The following is a 22,544-nucleotide window of genomic DNA, read 5'->3' on the forward strand; positions in this document are numbered from 1 at the left end:
GTTTCTCTTTGGAGGAGTAGACCATTTTTTTTTATAGATATAAGTACTATAAAGGAGCAATTGATTCTGAATTGGTTTCGATGGTTGTCGATTAGTTGTTCCGATCGTTGAAAATTGTGAACCTCATCGATCGTCTGACTTTACATCCTCGCTATATCTTTTCTACAACGAGTACTTGTATGTTCCTGACGTTAGTTCCGTGCGCTGAAGAATGTGAATGGAATGCATTAGCATGAATAGAGCTGGAGGCATCTAGTTCCGTTCGGCGTTCGGTAAATTCTTCGTTCGACGATCTCGATTTGCTGTCTTCTCTGGACAGAATAGTTTAGAACATGAGGGAGAGTATGCGGGTTTTCGTTTACAGAGATTCTTCTTGATTCGTCATGACACGCGGTTACATAGGGGTGACCTCCTCCGCTTGGAAGCTTTTTTAGATAGCTCTTGGTGGATAGCAAGCACGACGCACTGTGAGTGAAACGTTTTCGATTCCATGCCGGCGGAAGTTGTGGAACATAGTAATTTATTCTTTGTCCGGTCAATCGTTCCGTTCCTTTTCTTCTTCGTTTCCATCAGTTTTTTCTCCTTCCCGCGCTTCCAACGGGATGACCTCTTCTCTCGTAGCGGGAATAAAAACGAGTTTCTCGTACGAATTAGATGTCCTTTTGAATTATTGTGTCGGTCCTTACCTGACTCGTTGCCGGGGTCATTGTCTTTATAATCCGAGATCTCGTTTTAGCCCTGCTCGTACTATAGTCTTGATTTAGGTGAATTCTATTACGCCCTACTCTCGGCATACATATTGTCATATTAAAGTCGGGATCTTTTTTAAGTCGGCATGGCTCTTTCGTACGTGATGAAATAAGAATAATCCATTCATATTTGAATGTTTTCTTCCTCCCCGTGTTCCTTCTCAATTAACGGGGAACCAAGGATTTAGAATTCTTCATCCGTATAGTGAATTCTTTGTTTCTTTTCGAACGATCCTTGCAGCCTTTCAACATTGCCAAAATGATCAACATCGCCATTTGTGGATCTGTGAATTAAAAAACATCATCGTTCTTTCCTACTTTTCTATATCCGGGACACCTTTACGATCGTTATCCAAGTATTTGTTCAATTTCAAGATTCCCCGCACAAAAAGAAATTACTTCACAATCAATTTACTCTGATTAAATCCATGTCGTCCGGAGCACAGTAGCTCTATATTGTGCCATTAGCGGTGACTTGAACGTTCAGAAATAACACCGTCTTCCAGCAATCTTAAGCTTTTTCATTTCACAGTGACGTTCAAACGTAACGCAGGAATAACCCAGGGCGATTTTTTGACGGAAACGAATAGCGCCATCAAAAAGTACACGTTACCATTGAACATCCAGAGAACAGACAGTACATGCTACGTCAAGAACATTATGGGGTAATAATCGCAAACAAAAAGACACTTCCCGATGTCTGCTTACGGTGAACTGGTTACGAACGTGTCCTCACCAGCAGCCGATTCTTCGTAGCGTGGCGTGTGTTCAGGTGCACACGTGGGTGTGTAGGTGGCCGCGTAACAGCTGATCGTCGTTGTTGATCAGAATGGTCGAGCAGGAAGCTACGGACATCCTCGTGGCCGCGACCATTTGTACGCGGGCTGCTTTGGAATTTCATCCGTATTAGATTCGAGCGGAATGATAACGATACCGTATCTCGGCCTTTCTCCCACTCGCACCTCGGCCCTTTTTTCATTCGGCTCACTGCTCCGGATGTCTTTTCTATCTCCATTTTTGGTTTCTATTCTCTGCCTATTATAATTTGACATTCTCTATGCTTCTTGATCGTTCATGCCACATGAGATTCAATTAATTTTTTCATCAATCCCAAGGATCATTTTGTATGCTCTTTTTCTTTCGCGTTCTTTCGTGTTCATTGGCGTTCGAGGGTTACGCAAGAATTCAAGTAGGCTGGACAGAAAGTAAACGTGTCATGTGCCAATAGCAAGACGTTTAATTGACTTCGTGATGTAAAACATATTGCTTAAGCTTGAACAATCGCGACTATTAAATATAGAATCGCGAATAATTAGTCGAGTACCATTTCGACGCAAGTTACCATCGACCAGTTTTATATCCCATTAAATTGTTCATCGTTGATCTAAGTGAATATGCGGTGGAGTTGGAGAAACCTTGGGCAAACGGAGAAACATCGTTTATTCATGTGATCTATGCGTGGATTATTTTGTACGACGCATCGCGTATACCTCATAACGATATCGATCGACGTAAAAACAACGGGGGACATTAATGAACGGCATAAATGCTAATACCGTTACTCGATTCAAGAATTGTATTTTACGATTAGGCATCGTCCTACAGTATCGTATCTACCGTTTCATATAAATTCAAACCTTGAAATATATATGTGATGCAAACATCGTTTGTCCGTTTATAACATCTCGTTGAATAGAAACAAGAAATTCGTAAATCTTCCTATACCGGAAGTAGAAACTATCTTAGGCTTAAAAATCTTTGATATTGGTCCTGAAGATGTCGGTAATTGCTTCAGAACTCTTACGTATGAAATGCAAAGAGCACATTGGGCTTTACTAATAGAAATGAAACGGATAGAGAGAGGAATAAAAAAAGAAGGAGAAGATCCTAGTTTCTCAAATTTCTTAGTTTCCCAAATCCTACCACGATTTTTTAACGTATGTTCGCTTGACTTAAAGAACATCTCGAGGAACGAGAGTTCTTTTCTAATCCTCGTGAAAGCGCGCTCTGGCTGTGTGCTCACGGAAGGTAAGGGAGGAGACTTGATGAACTTGCCTCGTGAATCACCTCGCCTATAAAAATCGGCGCCGATGCGTGAGAGAGATAATGGCGGGGAGGAGCGGTAACAACAGGTTTGCTTATGTACGCACTTACACTGGCCCCGTTGGGGCAGGGATAGGGCCGGGGAGCAGGAAACTCGAAGAGCAGCGACGAAGAAGGCGGCCGCGCGACCGCAACGCGTGCACCTCCAGCGGGAATGCACGCACACGTCTGGTGAGTGCACGCTTGCGCTTGAACCTGATGCAGGTGAGTCAGTGCGCGAAACGCGCTAACGCCACGAGGCTAACGTTCGAGTTCAGAGTTCCGCAGGTTGCGCGAGGGTGGCATTCTACCCGTGTCGCGTTACGTTTATTGGAGTGGCGAGAGAGAGTTACGAAGCAGCTGGTGGTCTCTCGAATTGTTCGAGTTCACTGCTTGTCTTTTGTCGAGCAATAGAAATTACATATAAGGTTTCAACGAGAATTTTAGGGAAATGTTCCTATGATAAGATATCAATTTCCAATATAATAATTTCAGATGATTCTGTCGTATTTAGTGAAAAGTTTATAACACCATGCAGACGACCATTCGGTTATCTTCTCAAATCGACTAGCACACCAAGAGAACACCCTGCGATTACCATTTCTAACCGTGAAGCAAAAACGAAACATTCGTGCGCGATCATTTTCGAAACGTGCAATCATCACCTTCGGCCTGTTGTCCCTTCGGACGTTCGACGAGCAATTACGGACTCGGCCGCGAGAAATCGACGAGGCAAAAAACGAATCTCGATGCACTTTAATCCGATAAACTTGGTTACCGTGTAACAGTCGACACGGAAAATCGAACGAGCTACGAGCTAACGAGAGATTCCTAAAGTATCCAACTAAATAATCTTCGCAACGCGAACAGATACGCCTGGAATCAATCGCCGCGATCAACGTTAATTATACGCGAATCCCACACACGTGAGGGGCTTTCGTCGATTCACATTCAATTAGCCTTGCCGAATGCCTGGGCGCACCTTCGCGATACAACGATAGCGCGGCACTCTCGATGGAGAAGGACCCTAATCGATTACGTGCCAGGACGATTGAGAAATCCAGCCATTGTTCGCAGCTGTCGATACGAGCCACGGGATACGTTCCACAGGATTCTTCACATTCGACGGAAACCGTTGATTTCGCAGGTGTTCCATCTCCATTTAATGTATTTTTTCTGTACGTTACGTGGTTTGTAATATCTGTGATTACGTCATTTATGTGTGGTATCGAGATACGACAGACGTGTAATTAAACGGTGGGTGTTTTTTGGTTGGTTAATTTAAACGAAGATAATATAACGGTTGTGTAAGCCAACGCTGTGATTTGATAGTATATTTACATACGATGGTAGTTTAATGTGCTACGCGCTCTTTCGTTTGACTTTCTCTTGTGTTCATATTATTCATTTATGCGGGTACACTTGTTCCTTTTTCTTCCATATGTCTCTTTTTAATACTTCCTGTATTTTCTGTCTATCAGTAGGTACTATATCATGGTCAGCGTGTTGACAGTGACGAGGATAACGATTTGTACGGTATAGGCGTTTCAATCTATTCCAGCCTCGCTAACAAGTCTGAGCTTCGTAAACGTGAAAACATAGGAAACCGAGACGGATAGAAAAATCGATTCGAAGCGGCGTAAAATCCAGGCGAGGCTTAACCCAGATCTTTACTCGAGTGTCGTAAAGCAGCGATAGATTCTAATCTGAAGGAACAACCGGAGGCGAAGTTCGCTATCTTTTCGTTACGCAAGATCGTCTACCGATCGTAAATTTTATCGCCGGCCAGGGATTAATCTGTAAAGGCAATTTGGAATCGTTCACCGGTACCGCAATGGTGACAAAAAGCCGATTCGACGATATCAGCGATGAAAACGGTTTCAATTTGAATTTTGATCGCTTCGGGCGTGATTGTCCGACGAGAAATTCACGTAGGCGTGTTAGAATGCGCCAGTGTGTATCACGGAACGAAATGCCGATTAATTTACAGTCGTCGGTCCCTTTCTTTCTTTTTATTTTTCTTTATTTTAGCGATTCGACGACTAATCCAAGAACAACAAAACTAGCGCGAATTCGATCGAATCGAGGTTCGAAAACGAGATTTCGTTGATGGCGATGGCCAATCGGGGAGAAAACGAGGAAGTCGAAAACCAGTTGGCGAAACGTGGGACGCAATAAACCACGTCCTAAGCCGTTTTGAACACCTTTTAACGTGTCCACAGGAACGCATTTGGCAACCGTAGATATTATATCTTTATTGTCATAACGTGACGTTGGGCGGAGCCAGTTTAAATGGAAAATGTTTTTAGAGCACCATTAGGTAATGGCGATGGAGCACTCTATTAGTTTACAAAGACAATTTGTTCTGTCATTTACTTTTTTTTTTTTTTGCTAAAATGTAATGAAAAACCACTTTATCCACCATAATATTAATTACTAATTACGCTTAACTACTTTGTCTCAATAGAAGCTTATAAATGCACATTGGTTCTATTTTCAAAGATAAAACGCTGTTTCTACCTCGTCTCTGTCTCTAAGCTGTTGATAGCTTTTATAACCAGCTTTAAAAATATAAGTCGACTACGCAATAAGTTTCCACTCACAGTTGCTAATATCAAAGAGCATCTTAAAATTTCCAGTACGTAAATTTTCCATTTACCTGTCAATATAAAGAAATATCATTGATATAACGAACTATCTATAGACATAATTAATACTAGTTAATAACAGATCGATACTTTCACCCTCACTAAACGACATCCTTATTTCATATCGAAACATTTTAAATCGTACCTATTACACCTACACGTAACACGGTCAAATTTATCCACAGTAGATATATTCCCAACTAGTCAGACTGCTTCGAATTCTAGGCGTATTTATTGCGTTTCGTTACACCATAGCCAATCCCATTAACTCTGTTTCTCGATTCTGCCTTGGTTGAGAGATAGCTTTCAGCCACCTATAAGTCGCTTCTGCGGTGCTGTACACCGAATAGCGATCGCGCGTGGGCGTGGAGGATCGCAGAATCGAGAGGCACGAGCTGCTCGATCGCTGGATAAGTCCTATCGCGGTCGTGTACTTGAACTTCACCTTGCGCGCAGGTGAGCAGGGATGCTGTTCAATAACTGTATTACTTCATCGATAATCCTGTATGTACTAGCAGTAACTTAAGACTAGTCACGTGTTTGCGTTACACATCAAGATATGTGTCTGGCTCACGGTTTGGTTCAGTGCTTGAAAATCTACCGTAAATTACCAGTTACCATTGGAAATATTTCTGTGCCTATCGTACGTATGCGTTATATGAAACATTCTGGAATTTCATTAGCATTATAATGAGACTCGCTTGTCATAATTATATTTGTGACGCACATTATATATTTATAAAAGGTGCGTACAAGTGTCTGAATACTTCCGCGAGTCTGCATAACTACTTACTTGGATCGCAAAGCATCGTCGTATAGGAAGCTAAGATTATTATTAGTAATAATTGTGTCGATATTTATAGGAACGATGGTGAAATTAACAACGTGACGATTAGGTGAATTACGAACATGTTTTCTTGGTTGAGTCATTACCCAGTTTTTCGATACCTGGAATGTGCGTTTGTTCGTAAAACGGGGTAATTATCGCGGGGAACAACGAGGCGGGATTTCGTTGGTATTTGAAAGAGTATCCCCGGGGCTTTCTTTCTTGGTGAAATCTTCGCGTTTAAAGCGATCGCTCGCGGCTCCTCGCTTAGCGTACATGGCGCTTAATCTCGCGTAAATTCCAGCGGCATTCACTCCCCTCAGTCGTGGCTAACGACTAGTCGCCTGAAGAAGCTAGCGAACTCGCTTTCTGCGTGTGATGAACTCTGCGAACTGTTCGTAGTAATTACGAATATGGCTACCACCTAGAGCTACGTAAATTTTCAACAATATCTTCTTTTGCGATTCGAACCAGTTAATCATTAAGTTCGTATCATTGATCGTATTAATTTCGTCTGTTTGCGAATAGATTTACGGTAATTCTTCCTTCGTCATGTGTACATACATTTTTTCCACATACTGGTTTTAATCAAACTTTAATCTCACGGAGACACCGAGGATGAAGCTCAAGGTATCATTACGATAAGCTCGCGATAAAAGCTCGTGCTCAGGTACCAATTATCGCTGGTAGAATACATTACGATCCAGGCGTTGTATTATTTACGACGCGGTATCGAACGTTGTTCCAGAGATACCGTTAAATCTCCCTCGTGAGAGAAAGAGGGTGTGCCGAGTGCGAGAACTTTTTGGACAGACGAAATCATCACTCGTCGCGAATTCACGAGCGCTTGCTTGGGTCGAGAGCGAAGAAGTAATACCGGCCCGGGTCTGTTCCGGCCATCTCGTGATTAATCGGCAACGCAACGGTAATTATAACATGTGTACGAATGATTACCAGTACGCGTAACCATACGTTTGCCCCGCGTCCCACAATAAGTCATCGACGCGGCTCGGTAATGCCCGCCATACTTTAACGGCGACGCTTTTCCCCGAGGTGGACGCGTGGCCGTAGGTCCCTCGCGCTACGATCCTCGATAGGAAGGCCATTGGCTTTAATTTAATTGGTGCACCACGACCGCCACGACCGCGCGGATACAATGGATCGAACGACGGATAAGAGAAACGATCCGATAAGAATCGTGGACCACCAACGCGAAAATCTGCGCGCCTCTCTCGGTTTCGTGTTTTACGTGGTCCAGCCTAGGCCATAGTCACGGTTCGATGAGTGGTATAAGCGTACGTTATTAGTCTTTATACATTTTTACACTTCTTTCGAGTAATTTTATGTCTGAACGTGTTTGCAGAGATCTGGTTTGCTATTTGTTGTCGAGGTATTGTGTTCACAGGTTACGCTCCGCGTGATTGTGTATATTTTCATGGTGTCCTGTTGCGTTTCTTACTCCTGTACATAAATTAACATTATTCTTTTAGCGGTATTAGTCCCTGACACGTTAATTGATGCGTAATTATCATGTACAGTGTAGTTATTGCGTCGTGAATCATCAACATCCTACGTGGCGATATTAAGCATCTTCTCAGTTATTAAACTTCAAGATACGGTGGATGATGGCAACTCACGCGACAAAAACTGAGCCTGATACTTGGCCGAAAATCGATTCGCTGTAGAACATCTTATGAATTTGTTCTATCTCTTTAGTTTTCTCTGGTGGATTTTATATCGAGGCACTTGTTACCTTTCAAGAGGCGTGTAACCGCGAGACTATTGCGAGGATAATTCGCGAGGATGCTTGAACGAGGATTGTCGCTGCATCACCATTCGCCCACGGGTGGGTCAAACCTTTTTCTTCGGTCGCGAGGAGAAACCATGGTGCAGCCAGCAGGCAGACCGTGAAGGGGCAACAGAGACGAGAGAATACCAGTTCAGCTTGAGATGTTCTCGGTCGTGTATTGGGTTACTGGGTTACCGTTCGCAAAGCTCTTTTCATCGCCTCGTTATTCTCGTTCGCGCGTATCAGAGTCACCATCGCGTTGAGGTTGTTCTCGAGTTTGTTGCAGCTTTCATTTTGTATCTTTAATAGAATACGATCATCGTTTTAATAAAATAAGTACATACATCTGTTCATTTATTTTAGTCGACACAAGTATTTCTAGCTAGTCCAATTTAAGGCAAGCGAATTGATATGACAGTTTAATATAGAAACCGCGTATCGATATGTAGTCGTGCAGACACGAGAGCCTTGAATATTTTTCAATCATTTTATTGTTATCAATCATTTATCTTATTCTTTTAGATCGGATACCTTCCCGTTAACATAAAATTCTTTCTTAAATATTCGCGATGTTAAATAATTTCTCACGAGTTATGCTATCATTCCTCGAATAAATGAGCGCTTATATTTGATCCTAATTCAAAGTAGATTGTCATACGAATAATATCTGCATACTTTTCCAAACGAAAGTCACACTCGTACAATCTGTTTTGTTTGAATAGCTCCATATAATCTAACCAAGATAACCAATGTATTCGCAAACATCTCATTATATAAACATCTTCCATGTTCTCTTAGATAATCTACCGGATGTCGAGCAACGTACGCGAGATTGCGATTCGAGGATTCGTGGGAGCAAAGCACAAGCGTGTTCTGTGCGCGCAATCGATAAGCCGATAAATGGCTCGTTGCACAGGTGTTAATTGCAACGATTAAACAGCCTGCGGACAAATCGGTCAGGTGTGGCCAGAGATCGTTTAATCGCGGTTGAATCCCAACCGGTGTCACGTTTTATTTCACTTTCCACGCGATCCGCTTCGTCGTTTCACTCGCCAACCACCATACACCTAAATAGTCGTCAGCGGAATTCCGTGAAACAGGCGGTTGTTGGCTTAAGCTGCGTTTACATTGGCTAACTCTTGGTTAAACTACGTGATACTCGAATCTAATATAATATGTCTATAAAACATGTCGTAAATATAACAGTGTGCAAATACTTTACGTAAATTTATTGTTTCAAGTATCTCCAAACCACTATTTTATACTCCGTACAGACAACCGGAATCGATATCCTGAACTTGTTCTATTAAACGTAGACAAAAAGTTAGCTACGAGTTGAACGACCAGAAGCAATTATGATTTGATTAACATTTAGTTCGAAAGGGTGATTTTTAACAATTTGTCCGATCAAATCCATTGATAAAAAGTTATCTAATGTAAACGCGGCTTTACTCGCGTTAGCTCGGTCAACCAAAGAAACAGATATCGTGTCCGCAAGAAGGAAAGGCTCGCGCGCGATTCCTACCGATCGTTTGTTCCAGATCTAGGAAACCTACCGCGGCGCGGTGCGACACAGTAGCGTAGCTACGCTTCTTTAACGAGAAAACCAGCCGCAGTGGTGCGCACACGGGCTCTCGCGCGCACACGCGGTTATTTATGCGGTGGATCGAACGTTCCGCGGAGAGAACATTCATTTCGCCTGCCTTAATGTCCCGTTCACGGTGCACGCGTAATGGCGTTTCACCCGTTCGGGGCCCCACCGGCTATCTTTCATCGTGCGCTTTTGTATTCTCCCGTTTCCGAGCTGACAATGCTTTCCCTGGAAAATATATGGTAAACAGGCCTCTGCTTTGAATCCAATAGACGGAACGCGGCTGCGCCAAGCTGCTAACGCAACTTTTGCCAAGGATCACTGACATTTCGATGCCATTCTTTTCTTCCTCAGCTCGATGATCAGTGTTGGTAAGGCAAGTAGCTCGGTTTGCTTTGACGCCACCATAGAATTGTATTGATTTATGAACTCCGGTTAAATGACAACCAACTGCGCTATTCTATTCTGCGTTCATGGAAATTGAAGTAGACTGATTTTTAACGATAGCCCAATTTAGACTGATCGATACGTTAAAGATTTCCGACTCCTCTCCACTCAACAAAATTATGTTACAAATAATAATAGTTGATGGATAATATAACGAAAAAATATCCTTGACTTTCATTTCAAGTAGATAACAATAGGAAAAATTGGTTCGGAAAAGGAATACGGCACTGGGCCAGATCTGGCGAGCACTAGAGCACAGTATTAGGAAGTTGAAAGAAAGGGAGAGAGACGAAGATAGCTGGGTGAGCATGAAAGTCACGCGACCGCGATATACCGGAGCTTCTTTTTGCCGATTCGTTCGTGCATCGGCACGAGCACTACGAGGTGGCTCGGCGGATCGAGAACCAAGGAAAGGGCATGAAAGATGCGACTAAGGGGAGAGAAGTAGGGGATCGAAGGGAAGTCGGCCTAGCCAGGGCGAGAGGGCCGCGACGACACGGCGGAGGTGAAAGCGGAGGACGCCAGTGGAGGTGGAGAAGGTGGAATAAGAGCTGAAACACGGGATTTACACGTGTATTTGCTAGTGGCGCACTAACGTGCATGCACGACCGAGTCGAGTGTTTATGGTAATCCTCGAGCAGGGTGGCCTCCCTTCCTTTCTTACGTTCCTCTCGGTTACGAGGGTACGCGGCCGCTCGTCCTCTTTTTCTATTTCTTCTCGTGCTTCGCACTTATTTGCTTATGCGTTCTTTCCACTGACGATAGTACGATGTTACCGTAGTTTTATTTTTCCCTCCGAAGGTACTCGGGTATTGTGAAATGACTGTAACGATCGAGGACCGTGCGAGAAGTAAAATTAGAATTATCTCGTTGAAATACGAAATTAAAATAATCTCAACGTCTATGTTTATGACACGTGTAGAAATTTTAACAACCCCTCAGAAGGCAAATACTTGGTACGATAAAATTTCGCTGATTATTCTCATTACTCGTGATTGCTCACTCAAATAAATGTATGTAATCGGCGGGTGTTCACTTAATCAGATACCAACTCAAACATTCGAACGAACAGAATCCTACTTGTATACAATTATTCCATTCTATCTAACTATTCCATTCAACCGATGAAAGATGGATTCTATTATTGAGATTTGTACTCTCTAAGAATGTTTAAAGCAATCATGGATATTTTATGCCTAGGTTAACTATCGTAATAACATTCATTCTTTAGTCAGTCACTGTTCCTTCCAATCTCCATTTGTCGAGGAAAACGTAGTAACCAGTAACTAACCCTCTTGAACTTTACCCAGGATGGCGTCTGCAAACATCGTCAAGAATTATGTCCATGCGTAGTGTTATTTGTCAGATTTGATAGCAGCGCTACCGACGATCCTCTCCCTTCTCTGTACACCATCGTTGAATACCCAGTGACGACCGGTTTTACTTGCGAAAAATCTCGATTCCTAGCATAATTATTATTAGCCAGCCACGATCGTGGTAATGGAAAGAACGAGAAGAACGAAGGAAGGAGAAAGGGGGAAAACAGAAGCGCCGGCAGCGCGTAATGAGGCTTACGTCTTGGCGGTCCAATTCAGTTATCCTCGTTGCGACGTTCCAAAGAACCTGTCTTAAGAAATCCTGTACTTTGTACTTGAGAATTCTCTATTTTCCAGGGAATCTTGTTTCAGATCGATTTCTGGATCGATGTAGAATATTAAAGGGCAAATCGATGAAATTAATTGTACACGTTCACGTATAGAACATTCGAAGAATGCGCGGATTTGTACGTGATCGACGATATCCGGTGATATTGCTCGTAGTCGGTGTGTATAATTACGCGACTCGTTGTCGATGCTAGAACTTCGTAAACTCGCGGGTCTGTAAACGATCACGACGATTTTATTGCCATTCGCTCGCTAAACGAGCGATAGAAGTGTTAGTATAATAGTGGCGATTTGTTCGGGGATTTATGTCGATTCGAGTAAATTTTCCAATCATGTTAATTTCAATCATCACATCATTTAATTCATTTTAATTCGATCAATTATCATTAATTCTGTGTTTTATCGCATATTCGTAATTAAATAAAATAGTTAATTTCATTATTATTTTAATATTCCTCTCACAATGAATGCGTATTATTTGTCACGGTATTAAGTTTAATTTCTCTTTCATCTTTTGTCTTCTCGCCTCACTCTCCACGTATTCTAACGATAAAAAGGGAAATTCATAAGCGTACTAATCTAGAAAAAAATAACAAATTAATTCGTCATGAAAAAGATATTTCATCGTTATTCCTTAATAGCCTCGTTTTGCTGAGAATTGCTTTCTTCCCGTGGTCTTGGCTGTGACGATAGTCGGAAGTGTTCCATTCGAGGAACGCGTATGCGCGTGCCTTATCATCATTTTACATGCAACGTCGTCCTTTTACGCCAGGCCTACTGAACTCATTTCCAGCGAATACATCATACCATAATCACTGTGATTTAGCGTATGGTAGATAGACAACGTCGTACGAGAACGAAACTCGTGCAATTTAACGAAATACTTCCGATTTGCGAGATCTTGTTGCACGTTCTCGCACGTATGACAATTATGTGGAAGAAGGATCGATCGCTACGACTGGCTGTGACTAATTGACCTATTTCCAGCAATTCTATATTCATACGTTTGGTATAAATAGCTATAATCTATAGTAATACCATTTGTCTTCGGAACGGTACCTGTTGCTTCAGAAATCGATCCAAATACTATATTTAATTCATATGTATAGTATCATTATCTCCAATAGATATTAGAAACTGTTAATCATAGTTGTAATTTATGAAAATTCGACGGTCGAGACACCAATTGATTATGCGTCTTATATTTATTTATGCACAAAGCTATTTTAATCGTCGTACGTGTTTACCACCGACCGTCCATTGTTCGTTCGATGACTTTATTCCAACTGTTCGATCTTTCGAAGATACCACCCTTCGCGAGGAAGACGAGGAGATGGTGTGTTGTTACATTAACGCCAAGAAAGTTGGAGATGGCGCCAACCGGCAGTCACCGTAAGCAGGCACCGGCTCGGAGATGGAAAGGGCAAAGAGCGGCGCGTAATTCCATAGTATCGTATGGTCTGCGTGAAAGCAGTCTTTAGATGGTAATAATAATCCGAAAAAAGAACAGCGGCTATCAGCGATATAACATTAAAACACGAGGAAACGTAGCCAATGGAAAATACCAGTGTAATCGTTTGATGCACTCGAGTGTAACTGTTCCTTATCGATTTTTCAGACGTCTATGATCGGTTATGATCTTTGTCTACGCATAAGAAATTCTGATACCGCAAAATTGCGCCACAAAAAGAATGTAGAATATTTAATATCCCTACTCGTGTGTGAGAAATAAAGGGCGAAGGATTAGAAGCATTCTTAAAACCATCGAGTTTATGTTCATTAGCTCCGAAAAGCTGGGACGTTTGCCATATCCGAGGATGGTCTCGTCGTCAGCGTCGTAACGTGTAGTATCTCAGGCTTAAGGATTCCCTTGAGAGACACACGGCGAAATTCCGTGCACCTGCACGTAAGGCTGACGTTTATTAGTCGAGCACAATGTAGCGTCTTTGGGGTCGGTATGAGGAGCGTTTTCGCTACGAAAACGAGCAGCCCAGCCACGCTCAAATCCCTCCGACGCGTGTACTTTATAGGTGTAATTACGAGCCTTAAAACTTAGCCCGGTCGTATCGTGACAGCGAAATTGCATGACGACGATGATACGATAAAGGTCTTCGGCCCCATAAATCGGCAGGAAGATAAGGGCCAATCCGTTCGGTGCTTTTTTCTCGCCGCTTCCCCGGTCACAGCCAAACCACAAGAAGCTTTGGGCTTCTTTCTCTTCTTCTCTCTTACGTCTTCGCAAACGATCGAGATTATGTTAACGTTTCGATGATTTACACCGCTCTCGAATTCTCATTTCGCCAACGGGGGATTCTTTCGTTCACCACGATGAAGATGCAGAAGGATTGGCTTGGCGGTGGAACGGCGTATTTCGACGAATTCGAGAAGTTTGGCTCTGGCACAGGTGTTTACCTGGACGAGTTATGCAGCGCAGGTGGAAAGTTATCCCTCCGACATAATGACTCTATCTTCCGTGCACGGCCTTTCTCTCGAGGATTGTAGAACCGACGGTGTTACGGTAATAGCCCGTGACTATATGGTTGACCACGACTATCGTGCACTTGGGAGGGATCAACGGGCCTCCGGCCACGGGTATTTTACACGTACAGGTATACGGAGTGACGCGCTCGCGTGGTCGTTCATGTGCCACGCTTTCTCGCTCGCGTTACCGCTTTTGCGACCCGACCACGTGCTCAGCGTTTGACATAACGAATGCAATAACGATTTGTTAGCGCCGCGGTGAACGCGCCGTTTTATCTGTCCATACGTACTGTCTGTGTTTCCAACGCGACCTGTGTTACACGAAAGAAACGCTGCTGGTGACGTGAGCGTAGGCGGGAACGTACTTGCGTGTTTTTGTTTTACTTCGATTTGAAATCTATTAGATAATTTTATTTTATTAATTGTCATTTTTGTTTCGTATAATCGTTATTTACCTTCGTAATTTCTTTCACTATATACCGACATTTTAGTTGTGATAGAGCCTGCAGAAGTTTGAAAACATACTTAGTGACGTATAACGAAATGGAGCAAATTGAAGTATGTAGTACGAGGCGAGTACATCTTCTGGCTATCTAATTAACTCTGCTCGTTGATTGGTATCTTTGAACGAAACGTATAGTCCGTATACAGAAGTCGGCTTCCACGGAGCGTCTACTTACCCCGTGTCAAGGCAATTAGCAGCGGTGATGGGTTAATTGGTCTCGGTCCTCGTTTTCGTCGCGTGACGAGCCTTAGGAGATGGGGAGATTCCTCCGAAGCGGACAGCTCGCGAATGGGAAAAGGGCACCGCGGGCGTTTAAACCCGTTGCCTGTACGTTGAACAGAAGCTCGGACACGCTTAATGTTAACGTGTGCCAATATACCGCACACGAAAGGCAATTTTATAACTTAAATTACATAAATAATCTAAGAATTACAAACGCTAATATTACTTAGAAACAATTGTAAATAATACCATTTTAAACAGTTACTTAATGAGATTCAAAATACATAATATATGGCTGCTTAATGTCTCTTTTACAATCTTGACAACTCTTACATCGTATAATGTGTGTGTAATTTTTCCACTCGTTACCGCGAACCGGTTCCACCAACTCCCAACGTATTCCCTCAAACACCGCTCGTACAATACCGTTGAACGCTCGAAAAACACGAAGCAACACTCGCGAGAAGTTGCTCGTTCCACGATGGGGCAATGTTTCTGTCGGCGTAAAAATGAATTCGTTCGTTTCGGCGGTACAAACCGCGCGGAGAATAAAGACACGTTCCCTCCCGCGCGTTTCCCTCTGTTTCACCATCGAGTTGCTCTCGCCCACGAGATCGGCGATCTTATCTTCGCCCGTATCTCGAGTCATTCGCGCCTCCGCGAGTCACTAGACGCTTTTAATCGTGGCACCCAAGCGAACACCGTCGCCCATGTATCGTCCGTCTTTAGGAATCGCGAGTGATCGTCTCGATTTGACGCTAAACTTCACCATCTACCGTGAAATCGACGATCTCTCGAACCGTTTTACTCGAACTAGCTGGTTGAAAACGGAGCAAGCTATTTGGATGGGAAAAAGGGAACTGACTGATCAATCTTCTGACCTAGAAGCCCCTTTCATTTGCCAGATGACTGTGCTTCAGATCGGTTGATTCTTTCTTCCCTGAAACTGGTATTCTAAATGGCTGTGTTTACTGTTATTGGATTAGGTAGAAGGGTCGTAAATTCGATTGGATGTCGGACACGTGTTTTAGAAATTAGGGGAAAGTCAGTTTGAAGAAATATTAAAATATAACAGTTTGTATCTCGTTAATCTTCTTCGCCCTTAAATATTAAAATTTCCACTTCCAAATTTTCATGTCAGTAAAATGGGGACTATAGTATCGAAATATTCTTAGTTGGCTTCCTGAGAACCGGTGTTACATCAAACAACGTGAAACGGAAGAAAGAGATTAAAACGAGGGAGGGTAAAGTGGGACAGGCGATCTGGTAACCCCACCTTCTATTCACCTTGAAGAAACAGACGGGAAAAGATGGAGTAAAATAGCAGTGGAATAATGTCTCTATTCTCGCCTCGACCGCCACATTCTCGAGCTCGTTCTACCCGATAATTACACGTTACCGAAGCACACTGGGCGCCCTTCAATTAAGCCGACGAATCACCTGCTTCCATACCATCCGACCAAAAACTCTACTTCGTCGTTGACCGTCAACCAAGCCTTACGTGCCTAGAGAATCCTCGTCAACGAGAAAGTGAGTTCGCAAGACACCGCTTCCTTGAGTGCTTGATGTTCTCGTAAGGGTACAGTTCAGTTGATAACTCTTTCATACAAAAACAGAATCGTGTATAGTGAAATTTTGGTGAACCTTATTGCTGTAAAAAATTGTTGTTTACTTTAAAATTAGCTGCCATTGTCCTTTTTCCAAGTAAATAATTGAAAGCAATTAGTTTAGCTGCAATTCGTAATGAAAGTCGATTTCCTCGCTTCAGTCTCACGCAATTTGTGTTGAACGATCTCCCAGAATCCATGATATTCTTAATTATCGTCCTTGCGGCTGGTAACCACATCCTCGACGACATTTCTTTCGTCCCCTTGCTCCCAAGGATATTTTTTTCGCATGACATCTCCCTCCGTCGCGTGTCACCGCATGTTTTGGATGATGGTCGAGTTGTTGAAATTGCGTGTACGACTGCACGACAGGAACCACGTCTCAATTACGAGAGTAATATGCGAGCAATAAGAACGATATTGCTCTGTTAAGGGAGGGTAGATTCGCGTGATTCGCATTTGGCGATATCTACCTTTGGCTCTTCTTTAGAAGTCCATCATTGTCCTTGCGAGACAAATGGAATTCTCGAGAGTTGCTAAGATTATACTATGAGAAGGAACAGTGTTTTGTAAATTATACGTTATTGCAATCATTATATATTTTATAAGTCTCATAAAAATTCATTACTATATCTTTAGAATTAAGTAAAAAGATAAAAGGCGAATGACTGAGAAATGGAACTGAAACGAGCCCGTTCCCGCAGGTGTCCGGGAACTGGAACGCTTACGAGATGAACGGGTTCGTGGAGGGTGCCACGTTCGAGAGTATCGTGCATTACGTGTTGAAGAATATGAAGATTACCCAAGCGCGAGCTGGCTACCTAGTAATGGAGGTTCTGAAGGCAGGAGTTTCTCTAGGACGCATCAAGAAAACTCCTCGCGGCACCTATATCTTGGCAACAGACAAACCTAGCTCTATCACGCACAACATTAAAGAACCACATTTCAGCGACGACAGCGATTATGACGTTTCGTCCGGAGACAGTTCGTGATCAAGCACACACACACACACATATATATGTATCTTTAATCACGACATCCCGCATGAAAAATCATGTTCAGCATTCCATTCTACTAATAAAATGTTAATCGTCGGGCGCAAACGAACCTAACCGGAAGCGTATAATTATTTATCTGCTAATTGAATAATTGTTTCGACCTGTCGGTTGTTCCGCATACTCAGACTGTCATTACGATACTAATTGCATTGGACCTTGCGATGTTTCTTTTTCCTTCGCGACCCTCTTCAATGCTGGAGCGTACGATTGGAACCAAGCATATTCTGTCTATCGTCGGAAAGGGTGAAAGGGATGTTGTAATGTCTTTCAACAATAGCAAAGAAATGGTAATATATATATGTAATCGCAAGAATTATTTCGCCAGGGCTGTTTCTTAGGATGGTCAGTTTTCAAGCCGGGAATACGACCATCGTTCCGGTAATTGGTTCCTTTTAACTGCGAGCCTAAAAGTTATGAATTTATGCCTCGCCACGTAAGATATAATTGGGTGTTCAATTAATATCTTGATAAAAAACTTGCTACACCGCAAAACGTGGTTCTACCTCTTCGTCTTCCTTCATCCTCTCCCCTATTTTTATTCTTCCTGTTTAATTTCTTTTGTCTCTTTTCTTCCTTTTCGGAGCAGTTCCGCTCCGGGGCTGATCTCGCAGTTCACCGCGTGCTCCATCAGCGGGGGTCCTAAGCTACCGAAAGTCATTTCGGGAGTAGAGGAAACAAGAAGATCGCGAGATCAGTCCCGACCATTGGCTGTATAATTGATTTTCCGCCGAACGAGCGTCCCACGGAGGCGGCCGTTTCGTCGAACCGGTCGAGTATTCGAAGGATCGCATGACCGAACGCTGCTAGACTAGCCACCGTCCCTGAGAATCTTCGATCGACCGTTCGAGTTGTGGAGGCGCACAGGAGCGAGAAGAGGAGTTAGAAGAGTTAAGTAGAGCATGTGGGCTGAGGTATTGTTACCTTAGACGCGTAGTCTCGTCCTAGACATCCTTCCCCCGTATGGGACGCTACTTCGGTAACAGTGGGTCATTCTATCTACGATAATCTAGAAATATCGTCACGAGACCCTACTCTGGCGAGTATAAGAATTATATAGTTGACAAGGAGGAGCATCGTTGTCGGCACTTTGCAACAATGTGGAAGACGTCCACGTTCCACTGTTGTTTGATTTGTGTCCCTTTGTTGAATAAGCATTTTTCCATGCATCGTGCTCCTGCACCGGAACGATGTAGCTCGTCCCTCCCGGTACGTATGTTAAGGACCTTTTAAGACGTCTCTCTAGTTTATCCCGCTGCGCTACCGGTACCAGTTTCCGTTCTCCGTGCCTCTGTACACATAGGCGAACCACGCTATTGCCTCCGCTTCCAGACGAACCCTCTCTCCTCTTCCTTTTTCCTCGCCTAGCTCGTGAGACTCGTTCCTCCTCTTCCTTCCTTCTCTTCGCCCTATTCCTTTCGTCTTCCATCTCTCTTCCCCCCGATCTACGCTCTTCTTTTTCGAGGTGCTGCAGGTGTCGTGCATTGTCCGCCGTCGCGGCCTCTAAATCTCGTCCCTGACGTCGTGCGGCGTAGCTGCGTCGTGGCCAGCTCTCCCAAGATACATACGACTGTCGGGAAGTTACACGTTCCACGGACACTCGTTCTCTTATTGCGAAACGGCCCGGCTGATAACCATCTTTTCGAGAATTTCGGCCCCTTTCATAAGTTTCATCGCCGCGCCAGTATCCTCCGGACAACGTCGCGGTGAGAACAACCGCTTAGATCGCTGGCGACAAGTTGTGTAGTCGAGGTAGATTGAGAAATGTGGAAGAATTCATGGGATATAACGATATGGTATGAGGAGAGAGCGGTGAAGGAGTAATAATTTTGATGGCGATGAATTGTCTCCGAATATAGCGTAACATCAATAGAACGTCTGCTTTCCAATTTACGAAGTTAATCGATGCGATACAAATAATTCTTAAAATCACACAAAAACAGAAAATCTGGTAATCCTACTACGTGCACTTTTAATATACCACGTCTAATATTCTCTATGTGAAGAAAAATTCTTGATGCTTATATCGATTTCTACTTCATATTTTACGAAGAAAAAATATAGCACGCGGAAAGTAAGGAGGTCACCGGCAAATGCAATGTTTACGCGATACGGAGAATTCCATGGGACCAATTACTAGACGCGAGAAGAGTCGTACGGAAGATTTATTCCGGCCATTACAAGGAACGGTCGCCTGCGGTGGAACGGGAAAACACGAAAACTATTCGAGGCTCACGGAGCGGTCGAAACGCGCCCCGCCTCCGTTAACACGCGCTGCCTACACGTATTTATGCGTTGGCTGGCCGCGCAGCGTCGTCGTCGAAACCAAATGCGTGCTTAACAACCTCAGGAAACAGAAACGCGGTTGCGTCCCGTGAAAGCGAGCCGTTTCTGTTGCGGGCCGCCGCCTATCGCGTACGGAAAATGTTCGGCCGCGATCCTATACGGTGTCCTCGCGGCCAGACGGAAGACTTATGCGTCTGCCTTTGCCGCGTACCAAGCTCCGTACGAGGCGGCAGAAACAGGAAGAGCCAGAGGGACACAGAGGATGGTGCACGGGGTGTATCGGCCGCGTACAAATTTATGCCGGTGCCACGCTAATGTCCGCCCGACCGCATACGTTCTCCTTTGGCTCGACTGGCGCGCGCGAGTCAACGTGTACGAGCTTCGATGCGTTGCGAAACGAATCGAGGTTTTGGCCAACAGTGAACCAAGTTCTGGATTTTTTAGGAAAGAGTGAGAGAGAAAGGCAGAGGGACCGTGTGAAAGTAGAGAAACTCTTTCAGTGGAATTGGGAGAGATATCCCTACTATGTATTTTGTTCTCATATTTTCGGTTTATCGAGTGAAAGTCTATAATATCCATGTCTGTGTAGGAACTTTTTGGAAAATTTACGTTTATAATATTTCGTTTACGTTATCACAACGACCGAGAGTGAATAAAAAATTCTTGTAGAAACACGTTCACGATCTCGTTAAAGGTGTACGGCACCTGGATTTCAGAAGGCCACAATTTAGAGCGATAATGGACACCATATTCGCGCGGCGCAATCGCGAACTCGCCTCTCTGTAGCGCACCGTATCTCCATATATTTACATGGACCGGGCTCGATGTGGCGTTTAAAATATTCCGAGCAATAAAAAGACACGCGGGTCGAGCAAAGGCTACTTGCAACATGCATAATTTGCACCCCGGTGCGCCATATACGTAAGTAGGTTGCCAACCGAGCCCATGCACTGAAAGCGCATCGCCGCGCAACAGAGATGTAGATAAATAAAGTGTGAAGCACCGTAAGCGTGCTGCGCGAGCTAAAAGCCTCCACGTTGTCTTTTCCTTTGGTTTGTGAATTCGACTTTTAGAGGCGAGGTTCTTCTTTGGTTCTTCTCCGGGTTCTTCCTTTCGATTCTTCCTCCGGTACCTCCCTCGGTTCTAGAGGCTAATTGGACCGGCCAGCCACCGCCACGGCGGACCAGCTGCCTCTGTCACAAGGCGGTCCGTGTTTCATTCAAATCGATTCCGAGTAAAATCCCGGTCCGATCGATTCAGGATCGTATATTACGCGTGGCGAGGCGCGCGACCTTGATCGACGGAAATTACGGGACTCGCGATTTGTCTTCCCAACACCGGCCTGCGCGCGAATGCCCATCAACGGAGTTCCCAAAGGAGTTCCAGCTAGCGGGGCCACGTTCCTGTAGGTTACACATATCCTACGCGTATAGTAGGGGCGAACGATCGGATTCAAGGCGAGAGAGCCACGGGAAGCGGGCGTTGCTTTTGCAATCTCATCCAAATAGAGTGTGGATTTCTATGTATCGAGATAATCGATCTTAATGGACCGGACTGACCGCTAATGAACGCTGTAACCGGCCCAGGGAGAGAGGAAGAGAACTGGACAAGCGTGTCGAAAGGTGCAGTCTGTCCTCGCGAGTGTGAAATAATCGCCGCCGTAGATCGTCGAATCGTGTTAAAGAAGGACTAACAGTCCTCTCGCGTAGGAAAGAATGCGAGAAGAGGAAGAAGCTGAGGAACTCGGATAAGAATGTCATAATGCGTTTCCGCGGGACCCTGTAAACCGGATTCGAATCGGTCGACAGTCGGGCTTCACGAGGATCCTATTAAAACCTCGGCGAAAGGTTTGCAGTGTGCTTCTTCTAGGGCCACCTCGCAATTACATTTTATGTCTTGCAATCAGTAAAACTCTAAGTACGCCGAGGCGCGTAGTTTGCTGGTGTAATTTCACCTTCGATTCCTTGCGTCCGCTGCCCCTACGACCCTCTGCCTCCGTGCTCGCGCAAGGAACACAGCGCGTCGTTGTAATTTCGCGAGAGGCGAGAGAGAGAGAGAGAGAGAGAGAGAGGCAGACAGAAAGAAGAGCCACGGGCATACAGGAAGGTGTAAGCAGCTCGGTAATCAGCACGTACCTCATCTTCGACGATAACGCGAAATTCCACGCGTATGCGTTCTTCGGAACCTTTTTCCGCCAGTCGCGAGTATCTTTTTAACTCTTCTCACTGTTTGCAGACGCCATCCGAGCTTCTGAGACCGTATAACGGGTGTAAATTAGTACGGGGTACTGGAGAAATCATTTGGTCGAGTCGTGTGCTAGGCGGAGCTTGCTTCTTACTTGGTGTAGGAGTGTCAATGATTTGACGCACGAGGTTTTTATCTGCAAAGAGACAATAAGGTGGGTTCTTAAGTAAACGTTCGTTCTTTTTATCGCATATGTACTTTATCGTTTACGTGCGAGGTATCTATCGCTCGTAAAATGGAGAATTCTATGCAGAAGATGCAAATGATCGTCACGCCGCACCGCGTCGACCACGTTTCGCAAACGAAGCTATATATTCCACGTAGCAAAGTAATACCGTCGATTTCGTG

The 22,544-nt window shown here is 44.1% G+C and overlaps 2 protein-coding genes across 2 annotated transcripts in view; one reads left to right on the plus strand and one right to left on the minus strand.

Annotated features, from left to right (window-relative positions):
* LOC117235131 overlaps nucleotides 1-17,603 on the plus strand; it is a 56,943-nt gene extending 39,340 nt beyond the window's left edge. The window contains exon 2 of the mRNA XM_033496877.1: nucleotides 17,316-17,603. Within this exon, the coding sequence (XP_033352768.1) occupies nucleotides 17,343-17,603 (261 nt within the window). The 5' untranslated portion in view covers nucleotides 17,316-17,342. The remainder of the gene's footprint in view (nucleotides 1-17,315) is intronic.
* Nucleotides 1-22,327, minus strand: part of LOC117235130 (TSC22 domain family protein 1) — a 92,988-nt gene extending 70,661 nt beyond the window's left edge. The window contains exon 1 of the mRNA XM_033496876.1: nucleotides 22,088-22,327. The gene's annotated coding sequence lies outside the window, so the exon portion shown is untranslated. The remainder of the gene's footprint in view (nucleotides 1-22,087) is intronic.
* Between the last annotated feature and the right edge of the window lie 217 nt (nucleotides 22,328-22,544).

The sequence above is a fragment of the Bombus vosnesenskii genome, unplaced genomic scaffold (genome assembly GCF_011952255.1).
Source record: "Bombus vosnesenskii isolate JDL3184/JDL3185 unplaced genomic scaffold, Bvos_JDL3184-5_v1.1 scf7180000013314, whole genome shotgun sequence".
Classification (NCBI taxonomy): domain Eukaryota; kingdom Metazoa; phylum Arthropoda; class Insecta; order Hymenoptera; family Apidae; genus Bombus; species Bombus vosnesenskii.